General features: G+C 44.3%; 1 protein-coding gene across 10 annotated transcripts in view; it reads right to left on the bottom strand.

Moving 5' to 3' along the window:
• Window positions 1-21,653, bottom strand: part of SIPA1L1 (signal induced proliferation associated 1 like 1) — a 380,227-nt gene that overhangs the window by 52,049 nt on the left and 306,525 nt on the right. For all 10 annotated transcript variants that reach the window (XM_047795415.1, XM_047795405.1, XM_047795408.1 and 7 more), the window contains one exon: window positions 3,454-3,603. In XM_047795415.1, coding sequence (XP_047651371.1) covers window positions 3,454-3,603 — 150 coding nt within the window. The remainder of the gene's footprint in view (window positions 1-3,453; window positions 3,604-21,653) is intronic.

Raw genomic sequence — 21,653 nt, 5'->3', positions numbered from 1 at the left:
GGAACACTTTCAGGGACCAAGAACTTTCTACCTCATGAGCCAGTCCGCTGCTCTCCAGAGCAGGCTGACAGCTTTGAGATACCTTCCTCCTCATGGGCTGGAAACTTCTCCTCTGCAATTTTCATTTACTGATCTCCATGGACTCACAATTTAACCCCTTGCCTGGGAGGGCTAGGAGACAGCCCCCGGGGGACTCCTCGCCTCCCCGATGCTCACCCTCAGGCTGTACAGTGAGCATTGCTTACGTTTCTCCCACCATGACCTCCAACTTCTCCCCTGCCCAGTCCATTCCTGCCTCTGGACATGCCTTGCCTCATCCACATTCCTGAGTCTGTGGCCCTAGGCTGGCAGGAGAGATCCTATGTCTTTTCATCAGTGTTGCCTTTGTTTTTTTTTTTTTTTAGGGCCACAAGTGTGGCATATGAAGTTCCTGGGCTAGGAGGCTGAATTGGAGCTGCAGCTGCCAGCCTACACTGTAGCTCACAGCAACGCCGGATCCTTAACTCACTGAGTGAGGCCAGGGATCAAACCTGCATCCTCATGGATACTGGTCGGGTTTGTTACCACTGAGCCATAACAGGAATTCCATCAGCATTGCTTTTATTTATTTATTTATTTATTTTTGGGTCTTTTTGCCATTTCTTGGGCTGCTCCCGTGGCATATTCTCAGGCTAGGGGTCCAATCGGAGCTGTAACCGCCGGCCTATGCCAAAGCCAAAGCAATGCAGGATCCGAGCCGCGTCTGCAACCTACACCACAGCTTACAGCAACGCCGGATCCTTAACCCACTGAGCAAGGTCAGGGATCGAACCCTCAATCTCATGGTTCCTAGTCGGATTCGTTAACCACCGCGCCACAATGGGAACTCCTTTCAGTGTTGCTTTTTAACTCTGTCATCCACACCTAAACTTGTGCATGTGCCTTTTCCCCTGCACTCAAATGGAGCAGGCTGCATTAACCAGCCTGAGAAATGACACCTCGAGGCTGACCTGGATGGTCTCGCCATTCTGACCCCAGGGTGTGGGCGGCACCTGACACACATGACACATGCTGAGCCCACTGGAGCACAGGGAGGGTAACAAGGGGGCGGATTACATGTAGCCCCCTTGTGTGTGTGTGGACCCAGGGTTACTACCTCATGCTGTGGAGCTTTTTCAAGTTTAACATTCATGGGTTTGCATGCCGACTCTATATACGCCTGCTTCACTGTTGCCATCACCTATTTATTTCTACTAGCCTAAGTTGTAGACGAGATGCAACTGTCGTTCCCATGCTAAGTGTTAAGTTTAGTACCAAACCGCCCCATGAGCAACACATGTGAACCAGACAGTAAACCCCAATGCCTCTTGAATCACAGATACAGACAAAAATTGCTTGGGATCTAAAGGAAAACACTGTATCAGCATCTTCTTGTAAAGGCTCACTGCAGGTAAAAACCGTGTTATCCACTATAGCAAATAATCACCAGGTAACCTTAAAAGCAATGGGGAACCCTCAATGCCACCTGCGGCAGGTTTAGTATAACACACCAAGTCAAATAACTACCACCTCGTGAAACAAAAATAATGTGGAATGAACACTGGAACCAACATTGGAACCATGTCTCTAACCTTCCTATTCATCAAAAATTAACATTTCAAATTCCATTTGGTATACATTGAGAGTAGATACCAAAATGTACAGAAGCAGCAACGATGTTTGTTGTTTTTAGCTCATTTATATTTTATTGTTATACTAACACTGAAGTTGCAGTTAATTCTTATTTCTGAAGTCAAACCAGGCCATATAAAAATCATGAATTAAAACAAGAAATAGGGAGTTCCCACTGTGGCGCAGCGGAAACTAACCTGACTAGTATATGAGGATAAGGGTTCAATCCCTGGCCTCGCTCAGTGAATGGGGATCCAGTGTTGTCATGAGCTATGGTATAGATTACAGACTCAGCTCAGATCCTGTGTTGCTGTGGCTGTGGTTTAGGCCAGCAGCCCCTAACCTGGGAACTTCCATATGCCACGGATGCAGCCCTTAAAGAAAGCAAAATAAATAAATAAATAAAATAAGAAATAATGAATTGGGCTTGTGATGTGGGATAATAATAACACTTACCTCATAAATCCTTTCGCAGGAGCTCATAAATAAGAGCTAATTTTTTTTCTAATTGTCACTGAAGTGATTAAAATAAGAAATGTGCATTTTAGATAGGCTACCAAGGGGATCCCGGGGGAGATGGGGAGGTAGGGAGGGAAGTATATGTTACAGTGGATTTTACTACTTACTTTCTGCTAACATGAACACTTAGCAGAAACATCAACAAAATTATACTTAATAGCTGTAAAAAACCAACAAAATACTATAGGACTACAAAAATACCCATTATGAGGTGTTCTCATAAGCATAATTATTTTGCAACATGGTAAAATCTCAAGAAGGTAAACAACCCATGTATGTTTGTTAAAAATAATCTGGGGAAAACTTGGAATAGAAACATTAATTTTTTGGATTTCCCATGGTGGCTCAGCGGTAATGAACCCAACTAGCATCCGTGAGGACACAAGTTCAATTCTCTGGCCTTGCTCAGTGGGTTAAGGATCCAGCTTTGCTGTGGCTGTGGCATAGGCCAGCAGCTGCAGGTCTGATTCGACCCCTAGCCTGAGAACATCCACATGCCGCATGTGTGGCTCTAATAAGCAACAACAACAACAAAAACAAAACAAAAAAAGAATGAAAGATCAATTTTTTCAACACCTCATTTTTGAATTTCACATGGTTTCAAGTTCTTCCTCAAGTTAGCCAGAGGTACCTCCGCAGGAAGTCTGTGACAGTTTTTTAATTTTTCCTCTGAGCAAAAGCTGGCTTCTGTGAGTCCTGTGATGTGTTGCTGCTAATTACTTTCCAGCTTCAGACATTCCAATTCTTTTCCCTCTCAGCCTCTAAAATGATGTACATGTAAGCTTTTTACTTTGTAAGTTTTGTCAGAAACAAATAGTTACTTTTGGGTATTTAGTGTTTTCAGAAAGATGCGGTTTAGAAACCCACCCAAAACAAACCCACAGGCTGAAATCACAGAAGATTCCTAAAGTGTGAGAAAAATCTTGTTAATAAGCTTTAGGTATGATGGGCACTTTCCTTGCTTTAACAGCCATACACATTCTGACCAGTGCAAGCACATGCGAGTGAGAAATTTTAAGAGGTGGCCAAATCTGTACTATGAAACTAGACAATACGTGTAACGGAGGAATGATGTAATTTGATTTCTTCGCCATAGAGTCCAGAGAGACTAAGAACGATAAACTTTCTAAGAAGTGGTTTGAACCAGCCATGGAAACATTTTTTAATCTGGAGCGTTAACCATATTTTCCCTTTCACTCTTTTGTGAACTGATCCAGGCTGGGGGACGTTATGTTACACATATGAATTGCAGGGGAGACAGTGAGGTCGACTCAGCACACCTACCCTTCGGGCATGGACTTCTGCCTGTAAGTGCCCCCGCCAGAGCCAGTCTCGCTGGATGAAGACAGATTGCTCGGGGAGCTGCGACATGGCTGGGATCTTGCTAAAGCCATGGATGAGACCGTCACATAGATGTCCGACCCAGGAGATAGCCTGTGAGGGCAAACCAAACACACAGTCAGTAATTCAAAGGCAAAATCTCAAGGCAGCACATGATGGATAATATCATACAAATGCAGGCAACTTCATGGAGATAGTGAACACAAAGCCAGCTGGAAGCCCACAAAAGAAACTTCCTCATAAAACTACTCCCTAAGGGGATAGCTGAAAGACGGCCTTGAAGGGGGTGGGGTATCAAAATAACACGGCGGGGGGTCGGGGGGGGGGGGGAAGGTGGCGGACCCAAAACAAACCATGCATGTTTCCAAAAGCTGCCAGGATTCCAGGGCTGAACTGCTTATGCAATTTCACAGCAGGGCAGCTCAGAGGCTAAATGAGCCCCAGTGACATTAACATGGCAATTGATTCCAATTTTCCCACTGGTTCTCCTAGCGAATACAGCCACAGTAAGACCAGGACATTCTTCATATGCTTCTTTGTTTTCCAATTTTATTACTCAAAGTCTGGGATGAATATTGAGTTATTGCTACTTAGTATGTATACATTTGGTTGACAGAAGCAACAACATAAAAACCTCCATGGACAACCCAACAGCAAAAAAGCCAATCAATCAATGGAAAAATGGGCAAAAGACCTGAATAAACATTTCTCCAAAGAAGATATACAGATGGCCAACAAACACATGAAAAAATGCTCAACATCGCTGATTATAAGAGAAATGCAAATCAAAACTACCATGAGATATCACCTCACACCAGTCAGAATGGCCATCATTAATAAATCCACAAATAACAAATGCTGGAGGGGCTGTGGAGAAAAGGGAACCCTCCTGCACTGTTGGTGGGAATGGAAACTGGTACAGCCACTATGGAGAACAGTTTGGAGATACCTTAGAAATCTATACATAGAACTTCCATATGACCCCGCAATCCCACTCTTGGGCATCTATCCGGACAAAACTCTACTTAAAAGAGACACGTGCACCCGCATGTTCATTGCAGCACTATTCACAATAGCCAAGACATGGAAACAACCCAAATGTCCATCGACAGATGATTGGATTCGAAAGATGTGGTATATATACACAATGGAATACTACTCAGCCATAAAAAAGAATGACATCATGCCATTTGTAGCAACATGGATGGAACTAGAGAATCTCATACTGAGTGAAATGAGCCAGAAAGGCAAAGACAAATACCATATGATACCACTTATAACTGGAATCTAATATCCAGCACAAATGAACATCTCCTCAGAAAAGAAAATCATGGACTTGGAGAAGAGACTTGTGGCTGCCTGATGGGAGGGGGAGGGAGTGGGAGGGATCGGGAGCTTGGGCTTATCAGACACAACTTAGAATAGATTTACAAGGAGATCCTGCTGAATAGCATTGAGAACTTTGTCTAGATACTCATGTTGCAACAGAAGAAAGGGTGGGGGAAAAAATGTAATTGTAATGTATACATGTAAGGATAATCTGATCCCCTTGCTGTACAGTGGGAAAAAAATAATAATAAATAATTAAAAACAAAAAACAAAAAACAAAAACCTCCATGGAAACATGCCTACAGCTGCAGCTGCTGGATTTCATTGGAATTTGAGTCTATGTCATAACACAGCAGAGGTGTGCTCCACAGAGCCCCCAATACATGTCTTTCTCAAATTATGGATCCTTCACTTCATGGACTGGCTCTTGAGACAGAAATCAGAGCTCTGTAGTCAGAGCAAACAGGATTCTTGCCCTCCGCCTCCTCTACTTTAATAGGCAATGGGGCAACTGCTAAGATTTTAGTAAGTGGGGCTGAAGCCTAAGACATCGAGCAGTCTTGATAACAATGACATTTTATTCCGAAAGCAAACGGGGCACAGATCATTTGACTCTTAGAGCAGGCCAGGTCATTGTCATTTCACGGCTGAGGGAATGGAACTGAAGTCATTTTTTCGAGAAGCCTGGACTCTGGATTCTGAGTCCATCACACTCAGCGCTAAAGCTGCTGCTGTGCCCTAGGGGAGGCTGGGGTTTCTACGCAATAGGACAGTTTTCAAGGGGTCTGCAGGATCAGACCATTTTGCAAGTAAAGATTTCCTACACTGAGGCCAATGTTTTGAAGCCGTGGGACTGAACTTGATTCACTGAAACATGGCAGTTTCCTACAGGGAACCCACATACCTTCTGAAGCAGGGCGGGGAGGAGTTTCAGGTATAGGAAGTTGACAAAAAAGGATAACAGAAGCACACCGAGAAGCTTTTCCAACAGAAAAAGAATAAGGATAGATACCATAAAAGTGACCCCCGAAATCCATCTATGCTCAGGAGGCAGATCTGACTTGGGGGCTCCATCCCTCTCCTCAGTGACAAACCTGTCACCCTAGCTGCTTCCTAGACGTTACTCTTGAACATCTCCATGGGCAAGTCAAATTAAAACTCCTAAAAACAGAAAGTTCTTACTGTGGCTCAGCGGTAATGAACCTGACTAGTATCCATGAAGTCAAGGGTTTGATCCCTGGTCCTGCTCAGTGGGTTAAGGATCAGGTATTGCTATGAACTGTGGTATAGGTCACAGATGTGGCTCTGATCTGGCATGGCTGTGATGTAGGCTGGCAGCTGCAGCTCCAATTTGACCTCCAGCCTGGGGAACTTCCATATGCTGTGCGTGCGGCCCTAAAAAGATAAAAAAACAAACAAAAATACTCTTAAAAAAGAACAGGTTTTTCCCATTCTCCCCCTTCACAATACCCCAACCTGTCCTTCCCATATCTGTTATCTATCTCAAGCTAAGCAGCTCAAAGCCATTTTCCCTTCTTCATCTTCCAAAGCCCAATTCTAATTATGATCAATTATTTACTATATATCAGGCATCCTGTGTCTTGAAAGCACAAAGATGAAAAAGAAACTGATCTCCACCCTGTGACTGACCCCACATTCCCCCATCGCCAGCCTAGATTAGTTCAGTGGTACTCTCACTGGCCTTCCAACTTCCAGGCTCTGTCCACCTGCTGGATCCAACCCCCCTACCATCCTGTCACCTGCTGCTCATAGTCTGACCACAGCAACTTCCCTTTGCCTACAGGATTGAGAACCTCTGAGCCACCTACTATTCTTCATTCTCTGCACGTCTCGCAGGGACCCTTCTCCCTTCAGTAGGCATGGGAAGCAACCAGAGACGCTTTCAGGCCTTGGACCATTTCACCCAAGCCCGTGCTCCCCTCCATGCCCTTTGCCTGCCTCCACGCACCCCACACTTGGGGGTATTTAGTGCACCTGGGTCTGAGACTCACACATGTATACCTTTACTCAGCCTGCCCTCTCAGCCTGGGATGCCTCCCTCCTTTCACTCACATAAAATCCTTTCCCCCCAAAGGCCTATTTCCAATTTCACATTTCTAAATTCATGGATTAATCAGAATCTTCTTGAGTCCCACAAAAGCCTCTTCTTTGCACCATTACAATACATCCTAGAGAATGTACTCACACTCTGTCTTACAGGTGTCTGTCTCTCCAACTAGATTCTGCCCTTGAGGGGCAGCTCGGAGTCTTGTTTATCTTCACATCTCTGGTTGCTTCCCATGCTTACTGAAGGGAGAAGGGTCCCTGCGAGCCGTGCAGAGAATGAAGAATAGTAGGTGGGCTCAGAGGTTCTCAACCAGGGTGGGTTGATAGCTGCTGAAAATCAGTCACTAATAATCAAGTGGCAAAGTCTGAGAATAATTTACTAAAGACAATTGCAACAGATTGATTCAAAGGTAACACTCTTTCTTTTTCTTTCTTCTTCTTTTTTTTTTGGTTTTTAGGGCTGCACCCACGGCACATGGAGGTTTCCAGGCTAGGGGTCAAATTGTAGCTACAGCTGCCAGCCTACACCACAGCCACAGCAATAGCGACTCAGGATCTGAGCCACGTCTGCGATCTAGACTACAGTTCATGGAAACGCCGGATGCTTAACCCACTGAGTGAGGCCAGGGATCGAACCCTCAACCTCATGGTTCCTGGTTGGATTCGCTTCCGCTGTGCCACAACAGAAACTCCAAGACACTTTCTTAAACGTGCAAAAGAGGGATGATGGGGTAATACGCACGCACCCTGTGAATATTGTCAGTCCTCCATATAATGCTGCGTGAGCTTGCTGACCAGGCACTTTCTAGGCAGTGTGAAATGGGACAGATGAGGAAACTGCGGATGCTAGGGCCTTGGGCAGTGGGCTAAGAGGCTAGGGAAAGAGGAAAAATTCAGAAGCTCCTCCTGTTACCATCAACAATCTTGTTATTGCCACACAGACTCAGAGAATTGTGGGCTCACTATGGGGGGGGGGGTGGCTTTGGCAGAATCAGAAATTAGTGTGGTCTTGGAACACTAGTCCAAGCCTCCTTTGGGCCATGTGCTGTTTGTCTGTTTGCCCTGGCTAGGCCCTCAGCACATGGATCCTTAACCCACTGCACCCAGACCAGGAATCGAACCCGTGCCACAGCAGCAACCAGTCACAACAGTGATCATGCTGGAGTCTTAACCCACTATACCACCAATGAAATCTGGGTAACGTGTTTTGATAAAAGAAAGATCAAGAACAATTATCTGGGTACCATAAAATGGACATCCTCTTATTCTTTTTCATTAAAACATTTGCCAGATGTCTCACCGTTCATTCAGAAGTGATGGGAAGGGGACTGGAGCGTGGGGGCAGGAATGGCAGGAGTAGGTTACAAAGAAGAAAACTAGGTAAGGACTAAGGAACAGCATGAATCCAAATGTAGCCAGACCACACGCCTTTCTACCTTAAAAGTGGCTTTTAGATGCACCTACTGCAGAGAAACTTCACATATAGTTTCATTTTGCAGCTGCTTTATTTTTCTTACTACGAAGAGGAGGTGGTGTGAGAAAGATGGAAAGAAAGGCGAAGGCAGCAGAATATGAACATGATTGGGGCCAATGCAACACCTGGGGGCCTGGTGATTTTTTTTTTAAAACTCTCTTTAGGGTAAACAAGTAATGCCAATGAATTAGATTCATGGTGAATGTTAAAATGTTTTTGCTTCTATGAGGAAGTGACAACATGATTCCATGGCAAGAGTCAAGATGTAACTTTTGTATTTATATTTAGAGCTGGCTTTCCTTATCCGGCTCTCCAAAATGTACATTAAGCTAAAATATCTCATGCTAGTTCTCAACCTCAGCTCTTTTATTTGGCAAGTGCATCAGAAAATTCTGCTTGGTTACTGGAGTTATCCCAAAGTGAAAAAATAGCATTTCCAGAAGGCCGGTATTCATTCCCAGGCCTTTCCTGCATTTATATAACTCAATAGTCGCTTTGTTTTCGGACTGTCCATGCATACAGAACACACACAGAGTAGCTGATGGAATGCCACCCAAATGTTTTTACGACTCTAGATGTATGTATGGTGGGCAAAAATATTTTCAGAATTAGCCCTCATTCTGGACGTACTTGTCTTTCCAAATACTCTAAATCTGATACCACCACACAAATATTATTTGAGAACAGACCTGGTTCAGGGAGTGAGAGGTACCCGCCTGCCTGGCACTGGCAGTCCACTACTGCCAGAGGCAGCCTGCGGCCGCTCACTACTGGAAGTTGGGCTGGTTGTTGTCCTGACACTTTGAAAAAGAACAATCGCCAAATTGGCTCATGTGGGAAGCTGGCATGCTAAACTCTTGAAGCTCTGACCCCCCCACCCAGGCTACCTTAAGGGATCACAAGTCTCTTCCTCTCTTTTGAATGCTCTATTTTCTCTGAGTCTTAACAAGCCCCAGGCATCTGGATATTAATGCCCAAATAGGTTTAAGAGGACTAAGATGAATACTTCTTTCACTTGCTGTGAGATCCTTTGATTCTGCAGGATATAAGAAATAAGCTTCTTTAAGAATGCTATGGTCATGTCACAAAGGAAATGTCTAAAAAAACTTTTAGCATTAATTTCAGTCAATTCCCTACATTTTTTTTTTATCAATTTAGCTGAGAAATAACTAAATGTTTATATAGTAACTGATAGTGAATGTTCTCTAGGCCCATTACTTCCTTCTGCAGAAATAAAACACCAGGGCTTTTGGATTGTACAAAGAATGCAGCAATTGCAAAAGTCATGACCATCAGCCAGACAGACAATATGCCCATAGTCTGCTGGACTACACTCAAGGCCAGCCTCCTATTTATATGCAGTGCACTTCATGGCAATGAAAACAAAGAGCCGAATTGGATGGCCACTTAGGAAGAGATGGTCCAAGATCAATATCAGGTCTTCATTCTTCCAGAAGACTTCTCACGTGAGGATAAAATAAAGAAGAGAACAGCAACAAAACAAAACAGCAAAACAAAGCAAAACAAAAACAAACCGAACTATATATGTGTGTGTATATATATATCTCCCAGATTTTTCTAATAACCCCTGCCCGCACCATACCCTTCCCATGAATTAACTCACAGGACTACACGTATGCTATTCACATTAATATACTCTTATTAAATCAATCTCTTGAGATGGCGATTTATCAATTTATGTACAAGGGACTCTCAGGATATGAGTCACTGATGCAAAAAATTTTTTTTTCCTCAGGAGTTATGTAGTGGTTTAATTATGCCTCTGTTTCCTGCTTTTTAGTCAAAGTGACAGCACAGCTTGGATGTGTCCAAGGAGATAAGGCCCTCGGTAACTCAAGTGCAGACAGTGGAATGATGGTAAGATCAGCTGAGAGGGTTTCAAATAGCAGCAATGACTGACAAATTAGATCTCTGAGTCCGTAATTAAGCACAGCATTTTACCACAACTTGGCAATTAAAACGCTATTCACCCAGCGAAAGGATCCAGTTAAAGTCTGTCTTTAGCAATGCATATCAAGCAGGATTCTTCTAGAATTCTGCTAAAAAAAAAATTCTCTAAAATGATTCAAGGTAATGTCACTTGGGTGAAACATCTGGACTAGAGTTTGCACAAGTTGTGTTCAAAATCAAGTAGTCCATCCCTCTGTCTTTTCATCTCTACTTTGTGAACCAGAGCCTCCCCTGACTTTCTGACCATCTGATTCCTATCAGTTCTTCACACTGGATCAGGGGAAACTTGCTCTAATGAGCCTCCTGTGACAAGATCAGTTTACAACAAGGAGTAACTCTCTCCTTCAGTTAGGAAAATACAGCAATTCCTCACACTGAGATAACTGCATCATCAACTCCCAGCTGCTGGTGAGCTGTTAGAGGTTCACAGCCTGACACACATCATGGGTACATCTCGAGAAGAGTTTTACACTTGAGAAGTTTTACACCTGAGAAAAATGTTACACCTAAGAAAAATTTTACACCTAATGGAGTTCCTGATGTGGCACAGTGGTTAAGGAATCCAACTAGGAACCATGAATGAGGTTGTGGGTTCCATCCCTGGCCTCACTCAGTGGGTTAAGGATCTGGCACTGCAGCTGTGGTGCAGGTCGCAGATGCGGCTGCATTCCCGCGTCGCTGTGGCTGTGGCATAGGCTGGCATCTACAGCTCCAATTAGACCCCTAGTCTGGGAACCTCCAATATGCCAAGGCAGCAGCCCTAGAAAAGGCAAAAAGACAAAAAGACAAAAAAAAAAAAGAATTTTACACCTAAAGGTAGAACAGAACATAAAAATGGACTGCAGTCAGGACCAGCCACATAAATTCGTGGGACTCAGTACAAAAGGAAAATTTGGGTCTCTTTGTTCAAACACATAACAGATTTCAGGACAGCAACAATAGAGCCTTAAATGCAGTATGGACCCTTCTAAGCCTGGGGCCCTGTGCAGCTGCGCAGGCTGCACACCTGGAGCTGGCCCTGACTGCAGCCCGTGTGGCTGGGCCCTCTCAGCGTACAATACGCTTGCGTTCGTCTGGCAAGTATTTCCTGAGCACCAGTCCATGTATGGTGGGAGATTCCATTCTTGCAGCACAGTGGCTAAGATGGGGGCTCTGGAGTGCGATGGCCTTGATGCTAATCTCAGCTCCACCACTCGCATACCAACTATTTCATCTCTCAATCTCTGGGCATCCTTATCTGTAAAAGGGGCTAACGGCAACCAACTGACCGGGCTGTTGGATAGATTAACTGAGAAAACTAACACAAAGGACTCTGAACAGAGCTTGGCACGAAACACGAGCTCAAGACAGCTGCCTATAGCTTTTAAGTAAAATGCAAGTAGAATATAACTGTCACAAGGGCAGTTTGAATTAAGTGTAAAGGGGTTCAGGCAAGTTACAAGTCAAATCTTATGGGGAAAATTAGGGGAAAGGAAGCTTGATAAAGACATGCATTTGAAATGGGTCTTGTAGGAAACCAAGGATTTTCACAGGAGTCAGGAGTTAGGACACGGGAACTTGAAAGTATGTGTGGCCACCACGATGGATGGCATTTTAGGCTGGAATGCTGGACACGGGTGGGACACTGGGGGAGGCTGTGATGGGACGGGTGAACGCATCTACCAGGTAAGCTGAGGAGGTACAAACTCCACCTGTGAGGAAACAGGGATGCACAGAAGGTTCTGCAGCCAAGCAGTGGTGTGGTCAGAACTGACCCTGCAGTCCCTGGGACAGAAGGCAAGGCCCAAATACTCTCCATTTTTTCTTTTCTTTTCTTTTTCCAAAGTGTAAGAGAACTAATGAAATGAATCTAAAATTAATGAAATTTCCATAGAGATAAGAATTCATTAACTCACACACAAACATCAGCTTCTTTGATTCTGACTGGTTCTACCTTCCATCAACATCCACAAAGACTTCATGAAAAGAAGTCACAACCAGATTCTTTGGTGAGAAGCTAAGTGGTGTGGGAAGAGATGCTAGGATTTCAAAGACTGAACAACACTACACAAAATAAATTCATTCCATTACACAAACAAAATCAAGGGACGCCGAAGCCAAAATCCAGTGTGCCATGCTCTGCTTGGGCGGGTGGCTGCTGGCGTGCACCTTCCTCAAGAGGTCTCCAAGACAACAGCCTTCAGGTCGGAGAAGAGAAAACACCACACAACCCAACCTACTTCCCTTCCCCACGCGATTCTACCAGTACTTGTGCTCCTGGAGTTCAGAGTCTGAGTTCTACAAGAAAAGTCCGAATCATCTTTCCTCACAAGCACAGACTGCGAACCATGGCTCAGGGCTGCTCCACAACCCTCATCTCTAGAGCCCAACTTTTATTTTCTGCCATTCAGTTGCCATTGTCATTTGTTATGTTAAAAATTGAATGGGAAACGAGAAGAGTCAAACAAAAAGCCACAGATTGGAAGACTCAAGGCTATTTAATCAGGCTGGATTCTGATCCCCTCCAGGAGTGCGGACTGGTGGGGAGATAGCGAACTTGCTAGAAGGGCCACAGAAAATGAGTCAGCCACCTGCCCTGCCATCCCTCCTTGGGTATTTGTGCTCATCCCTTAAGATGAGCCTACAGATCTTAAAGAGGAGGGTCCAGAGCACATGGTCCAGGGCCATCTTCACGTGGCCTGAAGCAGTGTCTAGCAAGCCTGCTGGTGCCCAGCCGAGAGCCCACTGGTCAGAGAACACACACACACAAAGTCGGGTGAAGAGATGGATTCAACTCTGCTGACCAGCCCCTAAGGACACTCTGTCCATCTCATAATTTCACAGTTAATTGTTCCTGTAGGTGAAAAGGAAACTAAACCTACTTTTCTCAGCAAGCACTTTATTTTTTCCTTTTCCGGCTGTACTCACAGCCAGAGCTACAACCTATGCCGCAGCTGCAGCAACACTAGATCCTTAACCTACTGTGCCACAGTGGAAACCCCCTTGGCAAGCACTTTAATGACAGGCAGATCCTACACTGCCGCTCTGTCACTATACCGCAAGGACTTCTGTGAGTGGAAGTAGATCTTAGACCAGTCATTGTCCTGGGCTCGGAACAAAAGGCTTATGGGGAAATTTCACACTGGTGATGGCGGGGGGGGGGGGGGGAGTGGGTCTCGGTAGTTCCTCTGCCTTCATTTTCACTAATTCCCACATGTTTATCACATGTGTTGAGCAATCAACACATCTTAAAAATGTCAATGGTTTCAAATATAAGGCAGCAGGTTACACCTGAGTTATTTAAATTCCTGCTGATAAATGTGTCCACATAGCTGACGTGCCCTCATCAGGCAAAGGGGCTAAGATCCTGGTTCCCCTCCCCTGCTGTCCCGGCACAGCAGGACACATGTGAGATTTGGCTTCTGGGAAGGCCTTCCCCATGTGTGCTGTTTAAGGAAGCCCCAAGCCCCCTGTGGGCCCTTGTAAGGTGTGACCAGGCCCCAACTGTCCGGGGGTCCAAATGCTGAGCGCCTTTGAAATGGGTAAGAGGACCCGGTCCTGCCATTGGACACATACGGGAGAGCAGCTCTTAGTGGCAGCACGCAGAACAGCTTGCCCACCTGCCACCTCACTGCTCTTCCCTGTACACAACTGCCTTTTACGAGATCATCTTGCAGGTCTATTCTAATTCAGTGGATGGGCTTGCACCACTTCCTACAACTTCCATAATCACACAGCAGGCCTCCTGAATTCCTCCTGTCTGTCTCACTGGAGTTAACCGGGGTCACTGTCACTGAAGACAGCACACCTGCTCCTGGAAACACACTGACCCACCACAGGTGTAGCCTAAACCAGGGTGAAGACAGATTCATCAGCCCAGCCTGGCCAGCTCTATCCATATCCTTAAGTCCCCGACTGGAACTAGCTCCCTTTCACCCGATGGAGTGTGTTTGGAGAGCAGCTACAAAGTGACACCAAGGACAGACAGCAACCACCACCATCTAAGCCTCACGATGTGCCGGGCCTAAGAGCTCGGATTGAATACAGAGTAACTACAGTACCTTAGTTAATCTTCACTGTGGCTCTGAGAGGTGGGGCTCATTGGATTCTTGGGGACACCGAAATGTAGGGGGATAAGGAACTTCCCATGGTCGCATCATTTCCAAGGGGTGGGGCCAGGATACAAATCAGGGTCCCTGGGTGGCAGAGCCTGCACTGCTGGAGCCTTTGGGAGTTTCTGGCTTACGCTAAAAGAGTGGTGGTTCCACAAGGAGGAAGCCCCTGGAACATTTCCCAGGACGAGCGCAGAGCAGCTGGTTTGAGGCCCAAGGAACGATTTAGCGATTCAAGAGCCGGAGCTGGGAACCACGTGGGAGCACCCTGATCTCATTCCCTGGGTCACTCTGGAGTTTGTAAAAGAAAGGGAACCGGGAGGTGTGCCAAGCTCAAGCCACTGTGCCCATTTCCGGAATAGGAAAACATCTGTGTACTGTAATGTAAAAATGGGCACTTGCAAGTCATCTGAACTCTAATCCCAACGTGGATGCTGGAGAATGCTTACGCCTTCGAGGAACTGGGGGAAAGGAGCCTTAAGAGCCTGGTTGAGTTTAAGTCAAGTATAGCCCTTTGCTTTTTCTACCTTATCTTGGCTGACAAATAAAATGTCATAATCCAGTTTCAACCTAATTGAAACCAACTATAGGAAAGCCAATCAAGAAAACTCACATTTCCCCTGAGTCAGTTTTGGACAGCTTTACCCAATATGCTTTTAAAACAGGAATACTCCAAATTTAGCTTAAAAAAAAAAAAAGAAAGAATTCTACTTAAATCTAAGTTTCTATTCTATAACGTTATCAGATTACAGAATGTTTCACTTTTACCTATCATTTACTTCTTTATTTCTTTAGGGCCACACCTGTGGCATATGAAGTTCCCAGGCCTTTATATCAGAGCTGCAGCTGCAGGCCTAAACCAAAGCCACAGCAACACCAGATCCAAGCTGCATGCATGACCTACTCTGCAGCCTGCAGCAACACCAGATCCTTAATCCACTCAGTGAGGCCAGGAATCGAACCTGTATCCTCGTGGATACTAGTCAGGTTCTTAGCCCTCTGAGCCACAGCCAGAACTCTACCTTTCAATTAATTTTATAAAAATAAACTGATTTACCCAAGTGTCCATTGATGGATGAATGGATAAACACAATGTGGTATATACATACAATGAAATATTTTTCAGTCTTGTTAAAAAAAGGAGAGAAGTTATAGACTTAATGTGTCCCCTCACCCCCTTCATATGTTGAAGCCCTAACCCCCACTGACATGACATTGGGAGGAGGGAGGGCCTCTGGCAAGTAAGTAGGTTAAGATGAGGTTATGAGAGTGGAGCCCCCGTGGTGCGATTAGAGCCCTTAGGAGAAGACACCAGAGCTTCCTCTCTGCCACGTGAGGACCCAGCAAGAAGGTGCTTCCCAAAGGCAGGAAGAGGTCCTTTCCAAGATCCACAACCTCTTAGAACCTTGATTTTGGAATTCCAGACTCCAGAACTATGAGAAGTAAATTCCCCATGTTTAAGCTGCTGAATCTATGGTATTTTGTGCTAGCAGCCTGAGCTAAGCAAGAAGGAACATTGGACATATGCTACAACATGAATGAACTTGAATACATTATGCTAAAGTGAAAAAACCAGTCACAAAAGGACAAAAGGACTATGATTCCACTTACATAAAATCTCCACCTATGTGAGGTACCAAGAATAGTCAAAGTCACAAAGACAGAGAGGAGACGGGTAACAGGTAGAGGCTGGGGCTGGGGAGAGGGAATTTTGTTTAATGGACACGGAGATTCAGTGCTGGAGATGGGTGGCTGCACAACAATGGAAATGTACATAATGTCACAAAACTGTGGTCCAAATGCTAAGGTTTATGTCTTATGTGGTCCTAATATAAAAATTTTTATATTTATGTATATTTTACCACAACTTTAAAAAGAAAAAAAAATCTGATTTTCTCCCAAATTGATCTACTTCTGTTCCCAGTTCTTTAAGTAAATTTTTTTTTGCTTACTGCTTTAATTACTAAATAAAGTTTAAAAAAATTCACTGGGAGCCTATAAAAATGCCAGAATCAGTGGTTGGTCCCTGAGATACGAGGATGAGTAAGACAGGCTACCTTAAATTGGAAAAAATGGAGAGATAAGATTCAAATGAAGGGTAATAGATTCTGTGAAGGAAGTAGGCAGTGACAGGAACATTCCCAGGAGGGGCAATGAAGGCAGAGATGGGAGGAGACATCTCAGGGCAGGTGAGGCGAGCTTGGTGTTAAAACACTAGCAGTTGTTAAGCTGCTCAAAGGGGAGCAGAAGGCAGATCTAGTGGAGCTGCAGGAATAAAGGCATCAAGGAGAGAGAAATCCTGGCAACAGAGAGTCACACACAAGCCTAGGCCTGGGAAAGACAAAGCCAAGCCTGCAAACCCACAGCGGGAGGTGGACTTGACACCTTGACACTGAGGCTATGGGAAGGCTGAGGAGAAAGGCGTGGCCCCTGGAGCAGTTCCCATTAGGCCGCCCCGTGCAGGATGCGGCGTGGAGGGCATGCTGGTTCTGGCCAGGAAAACATTAGTGTAAATTGAAGAGCACCATAGGCAATGACAAGGGGGACACTTAGAAATAAGGGACTCCACAGAAGTGTGGCGCTTGATAACCACGTGGGTAAGGAGATGGGGTGAGGGGGAGCAGAAGGTGAGTGTGAATCCTAATTCTGCTTTGGCTGCTCCCTCGGCACGCAAAGCCCTTCTCCGAGGTGAGTAACTTGGGAGAAGGAAGAGGTGGAGCAGGGGCAGGAGGGCAGCTGAGGTCCGTGTGGCTGGTGAGTCTGGGACACTCGTGTGACATTCAGGTGTAGCTGTTCAGCAGGGAGATGGGCATCTGGACAAGAAAAGTAAAAAAAAGAGATCAAGATAGAATGTGTACCATTCAGGAACTGCCCACATACAGACGATGGCTGAGGTTACTAAAATAAAATATTCAGAGATATTGCACAGCTGGGGATTAAAAGAAAACTGAGGAAGGAATCCTCATGGGACAGACAATATTTGGGGGTGATGAGATAAATGAGCTGACAAAAAAAAAAATCAGGGGAAAAGTTTCAGAAGATAAGGAACGGGAGTTTGAAGGAGGAGGGAATGGCAAATGGTATCAGATACACTGAAGACCACAATAGCCAGTGGCTTTGGAAATACAGAGGTCAAGAGGGATGTAGTGTGAGTGAGTTTCATGAGTCAAGGTTTCTCAGGTCAAGTCAAACACTATGACCCAGATAGGAAGTATTAGTCCAATACTGCACAAGTCCTGAAACTCATAACCACAGCTAATATTCCAAAGGAAGAGCAAAGAGTCAACAGGGGCTAGCTTTGCCTGAAAATAGAACATGATATGGTGAAGATTATTAACACAGAACCTGTTGGAAATAAATTTAGAAAACATTTCCTTAAAAATAAAGATCAAATAGGCACATGCCTACTATGCTCTCTGAGAGGAGAACCCTTTGCATATGGTTCAACATTAGCCTCCAGGCACAACCATCATGCCCTGTATGGTGCAGGTGCGTCTGCAAAGGAGGGGGATTAGGGAGGCTGCAAGTGTAGCCCTGACGCTGCAAATGAAGCAACACTCTGCATGCAGCTGCTGACAGCTAAGTGCAGCAGGGCACGGGGAATGGTATGGAATCCAGGTAAAATGCAAATATCAACGGTTCAATAAATATGGACATTAAATATTTATATAAAGGCTGGTCACATTTCATTTACAAAAGAGAGGAAAATTCTTTTATATGACAATATGCCTGTTGTTTATGCAAAGCCCCTGAAATAATTAAACTCTTCTGAGCATATTAACCTAGATCAGGGTTTCATTACTGAGCCCACGTTATGATTAAACACAGTAATGTGTTAAGTTCAACATACTACAGCAAGCTTTTTCAAATTTCAATTCTACCCTGACATCCTAGATAAATTTGGAGCCAGAATAGTGATTGCATCATGTTGCCTATTTCTGTTAAATATTAATTCTGTTAATAAAAACTACCCCCACAAATTCCATAAAATTCTATACTTTAAAGGCCATTTAGAGTGCATAAAGCTCCTATATTTAAACGTAAGGGAATCAGACTTTATTCTGTTTAGATGACAAATGGGTCATCTGTTCTTCCTACATCAGTTTCTTTTAACAACGTATAGAAAACACAATTCTGTGAAATAATTCCTTTTAGAAACGTCACATACCACACCTTTTAATATGTCATAAAAATCCTGACCTTGGTATTAAAGGAAAAAGGATACTGTTCCACAAGCATTTTAAAAAATTGGTTCTAATGATCTTTAAGTCTGGGATCTTGCATACAATTCAAGAAAAATGATGCTTTCACAAGCAGTAAATCAGGTTTCCACCAGCAGTTTGTTTAGTTTTCCTCTAGAATGATCCATGCTGGATCCAGCCATAGTGAATGAAGTAGGCAGATCTGCAAAGCATGGACATAGTACGCTTGAGATGGCTTCTAACTTAAGCTTAACCAAGCTGCCTTCTCTAGGGTTAAACACAAGTTGCTTAACCCGGGGGAGAAAAATAAATGGAACAAAGCAACCATATAAAGGCAATACCACTGATGCTTGAACAGCATGCATCCCCTATCATGGGGATTTTTTCAGTACATATATCACTATGTTTACGATCTGAGGTTGGCTGAATCTGTGGATGCGGAGGGCCAACACCACTTGGGTAGTCATAGGGTTTGATATCTGTGGTGGGTTCTGGAACCAATCCTCTGTGGACACTAAGGGACCACCCTTAGGTCTCACTATCAGGCCATGCCACTACTGGTCAGGCAAGACACAAGGTATGGCAGACCCTGGCATTTGTTTTGTCTACTTGTGACTCGCCTGAAAGGTCCACATCACTCTCTCTGGATGGCCCAGTACAGATGTAAACGGCACCCAGGGCAGGGCTGGTATGAAGGGGGTGTCAAGTGGATGAGGTGTGCCAGCCGGGGGCCTCACTTCCACCCCTGGATAAGGTGGTGTGTTCTCAGTAAGATGATGCAGGTAATGCCTACATTTTTTTTTCCATTTTCTAATTATATATATATTTTTAAAATGATTGATATTTTTTCCCATTGTAGTTGGTTGACAGCGTTTTGTCAATTTTCTACTGTATAGCAAAGTGACCCAGTCACACACTACATTTTTTAGTTATATTTTACTACACTCCCTGGGGGAAATGATATTCCCAGGGACACCGTATAAATACTGGTATTCATAGGGGACTCAGGAAGGACTCGTGATGAATGTCATGAGTCTATTTCACTGCCAGTATTCCGCAAACGGGACAATACGAGGTTTCTCAGAGAGGGCCTTCTGTTTATGACTCAAAGGTAAAAACTTAAGTGAGATGTACTGTTTTACTAAAAATTAGGAATGATGGGAGAAGACATAAAATTCTTAAATTTCCACGAAAGAAGAGTCGCCATCTAATGACCACACCCTTCAAAAGGAGAGGTGCCACATAACCTGGACATCTTGAAAACGCAGAGCTTAGATTTCACAAGCCCTCCATCCTAAGATCTGAAATCCTAGTTCAGTGTCCTAAAGAATCCCTGAACGTAAGACGCTGCAGAGGGAAGTGAATGGAAGTTAAGTTTTCTGAAGATCATGGGCAGTCTCACTTCTGCCACCTCCATCACAGCCTGCAGACTCACAGGGCTGCCCTGACAGTCTTAGCGGGAGAGCACGCGGATTCCCCTTCCCCTGGTGGAGGTACGATGAGGGGCAGCCCCAGGTACCCACAGAAAGAACCTCTAGATCTCAAAGGCGTCCATCTGGAAAGAACGGAGTTGAGGCATTCTCTAGTACTGAAAGTTGTCTGCATCGTAAGAGGACTCATGGCTACAAAAATATTTTCACTTTTGGAGGTCAGTATGTTCAGCAATAAGCTTTAGTTTCTGTTGAAGGAATTAAAATTTAACACAAGATCGGAATATATTCTGCTCTTTTATTATATGGAATAGCGTATAGAGAAAATAACACAACAGTTTCACTCGTCAAAGCCTGATGACTGTCCTGGAGAGAAAGAAAACAGAATTGAGAGGAACAAAAGGTCCTTCTCTAAACAACGGTTTCCTAGGTTCATCTTTCAAAATGTGGGCCAAATCATGAATTCCTAGTTAATACACACCTCAAGAGAGCCAAGTTTGGAATGTGCAGAACAAAGAATTTATTCAGAGATCTCTTGGATGTTTTTCCTCCTTGAATATAATGAAAGCAAGAGGAGTCCAGATGGGAATGTAGCTACTTTGGGAGAGGAATCTTTTATTGAGATAAATAGCAAGGCCCTGTAATTAAATCTCCAGGATTACATGTAGAATTTTAGAAAGACAACCAGGTTTTTTTTTTTTGGGGGGGGGGGTTGTCTGTCTGTTTTTTACTAAATTATTTCTCCATGGTATCCTAGTATTTCTGAAATAGTTAAGTGACAATGTTTTATGTCTTTTAAGATAAAAGACACCAGAGTGTGGTTTTTAAAACCTCCAGCTTTCTGCTCCCAATTTGAAACAGCGACTTTTGAAGTATAGCTGGGACCCACTTTCTTGGCACCCTTTTCCTGCTGGACCTAGTTCCTGCTGCTCAGATGAGTCAGGCTCACATTTTGGCTCCACAGAGATGTTCCTTCTCCCCACCACAGCCCCTGGAACAGACACTTCTCCCTGCCAGCTCTGAAGGTTCCTGACTGCTCTGAAGTCAGGGTGGGGCTGGGGGGTGGGGGGTGGGCAGAAAACCACTGGGGGCAGAGTGACAGTGCCTGGACAGAAAGAAGTCAGCTTCTTCCAGCAGGTGACTAGCAGGTCACTGAGTTAAACCATCTCCTTTGTTAGCCTCGGTGAAGCGGGGTAACAATATTTATAGTGCAATGATTTAAAATTACTTAGCAACTTGTATTCACATTTTAAAAGTATTTAATCTAGTTTAATTTTTGGCCTAGGTTCTTTGTTCACAGTGCTACACTTTACAGTGAATTGGAGACAACAGTGCTAGGACACCTTGTTAAGGAAGAGCTCACCAGCGACCACCTGAAAGGAAATCCACTCTTTCAATTTAACAACAAATTTTGTTACTTTACGGGATCCCTCAATCCCTCTCCTTTTGCTTATTTTATTCAGGGCTGAGTATAACCGCATATTTTCTTTTACATTCAGAGGAGTGGAAGTTTGTGCTACAGACACTGCTTGTTTTCCTTTCTCTCAATTCTTTATTAACAAAGTGACACAGACACTTA

This window comes from Phacochoerus africanus, chromosome 9 (genome assembly GCF_016906955.1).
Source record: "Phacochoerus africanus isolate WHEZ1 chromosome 9, ROS_Pafr_v1, whole genome shotgun sequence".
NCBI lineage: Eukaryota > Metazoa > Chordata > Mammalia > Artiodactyla > Suidae > Phacochoerus > Phacochoerus africanus.
This window is presented reverse-complemented; position numbering and strand designations above follow the sequence as displayed.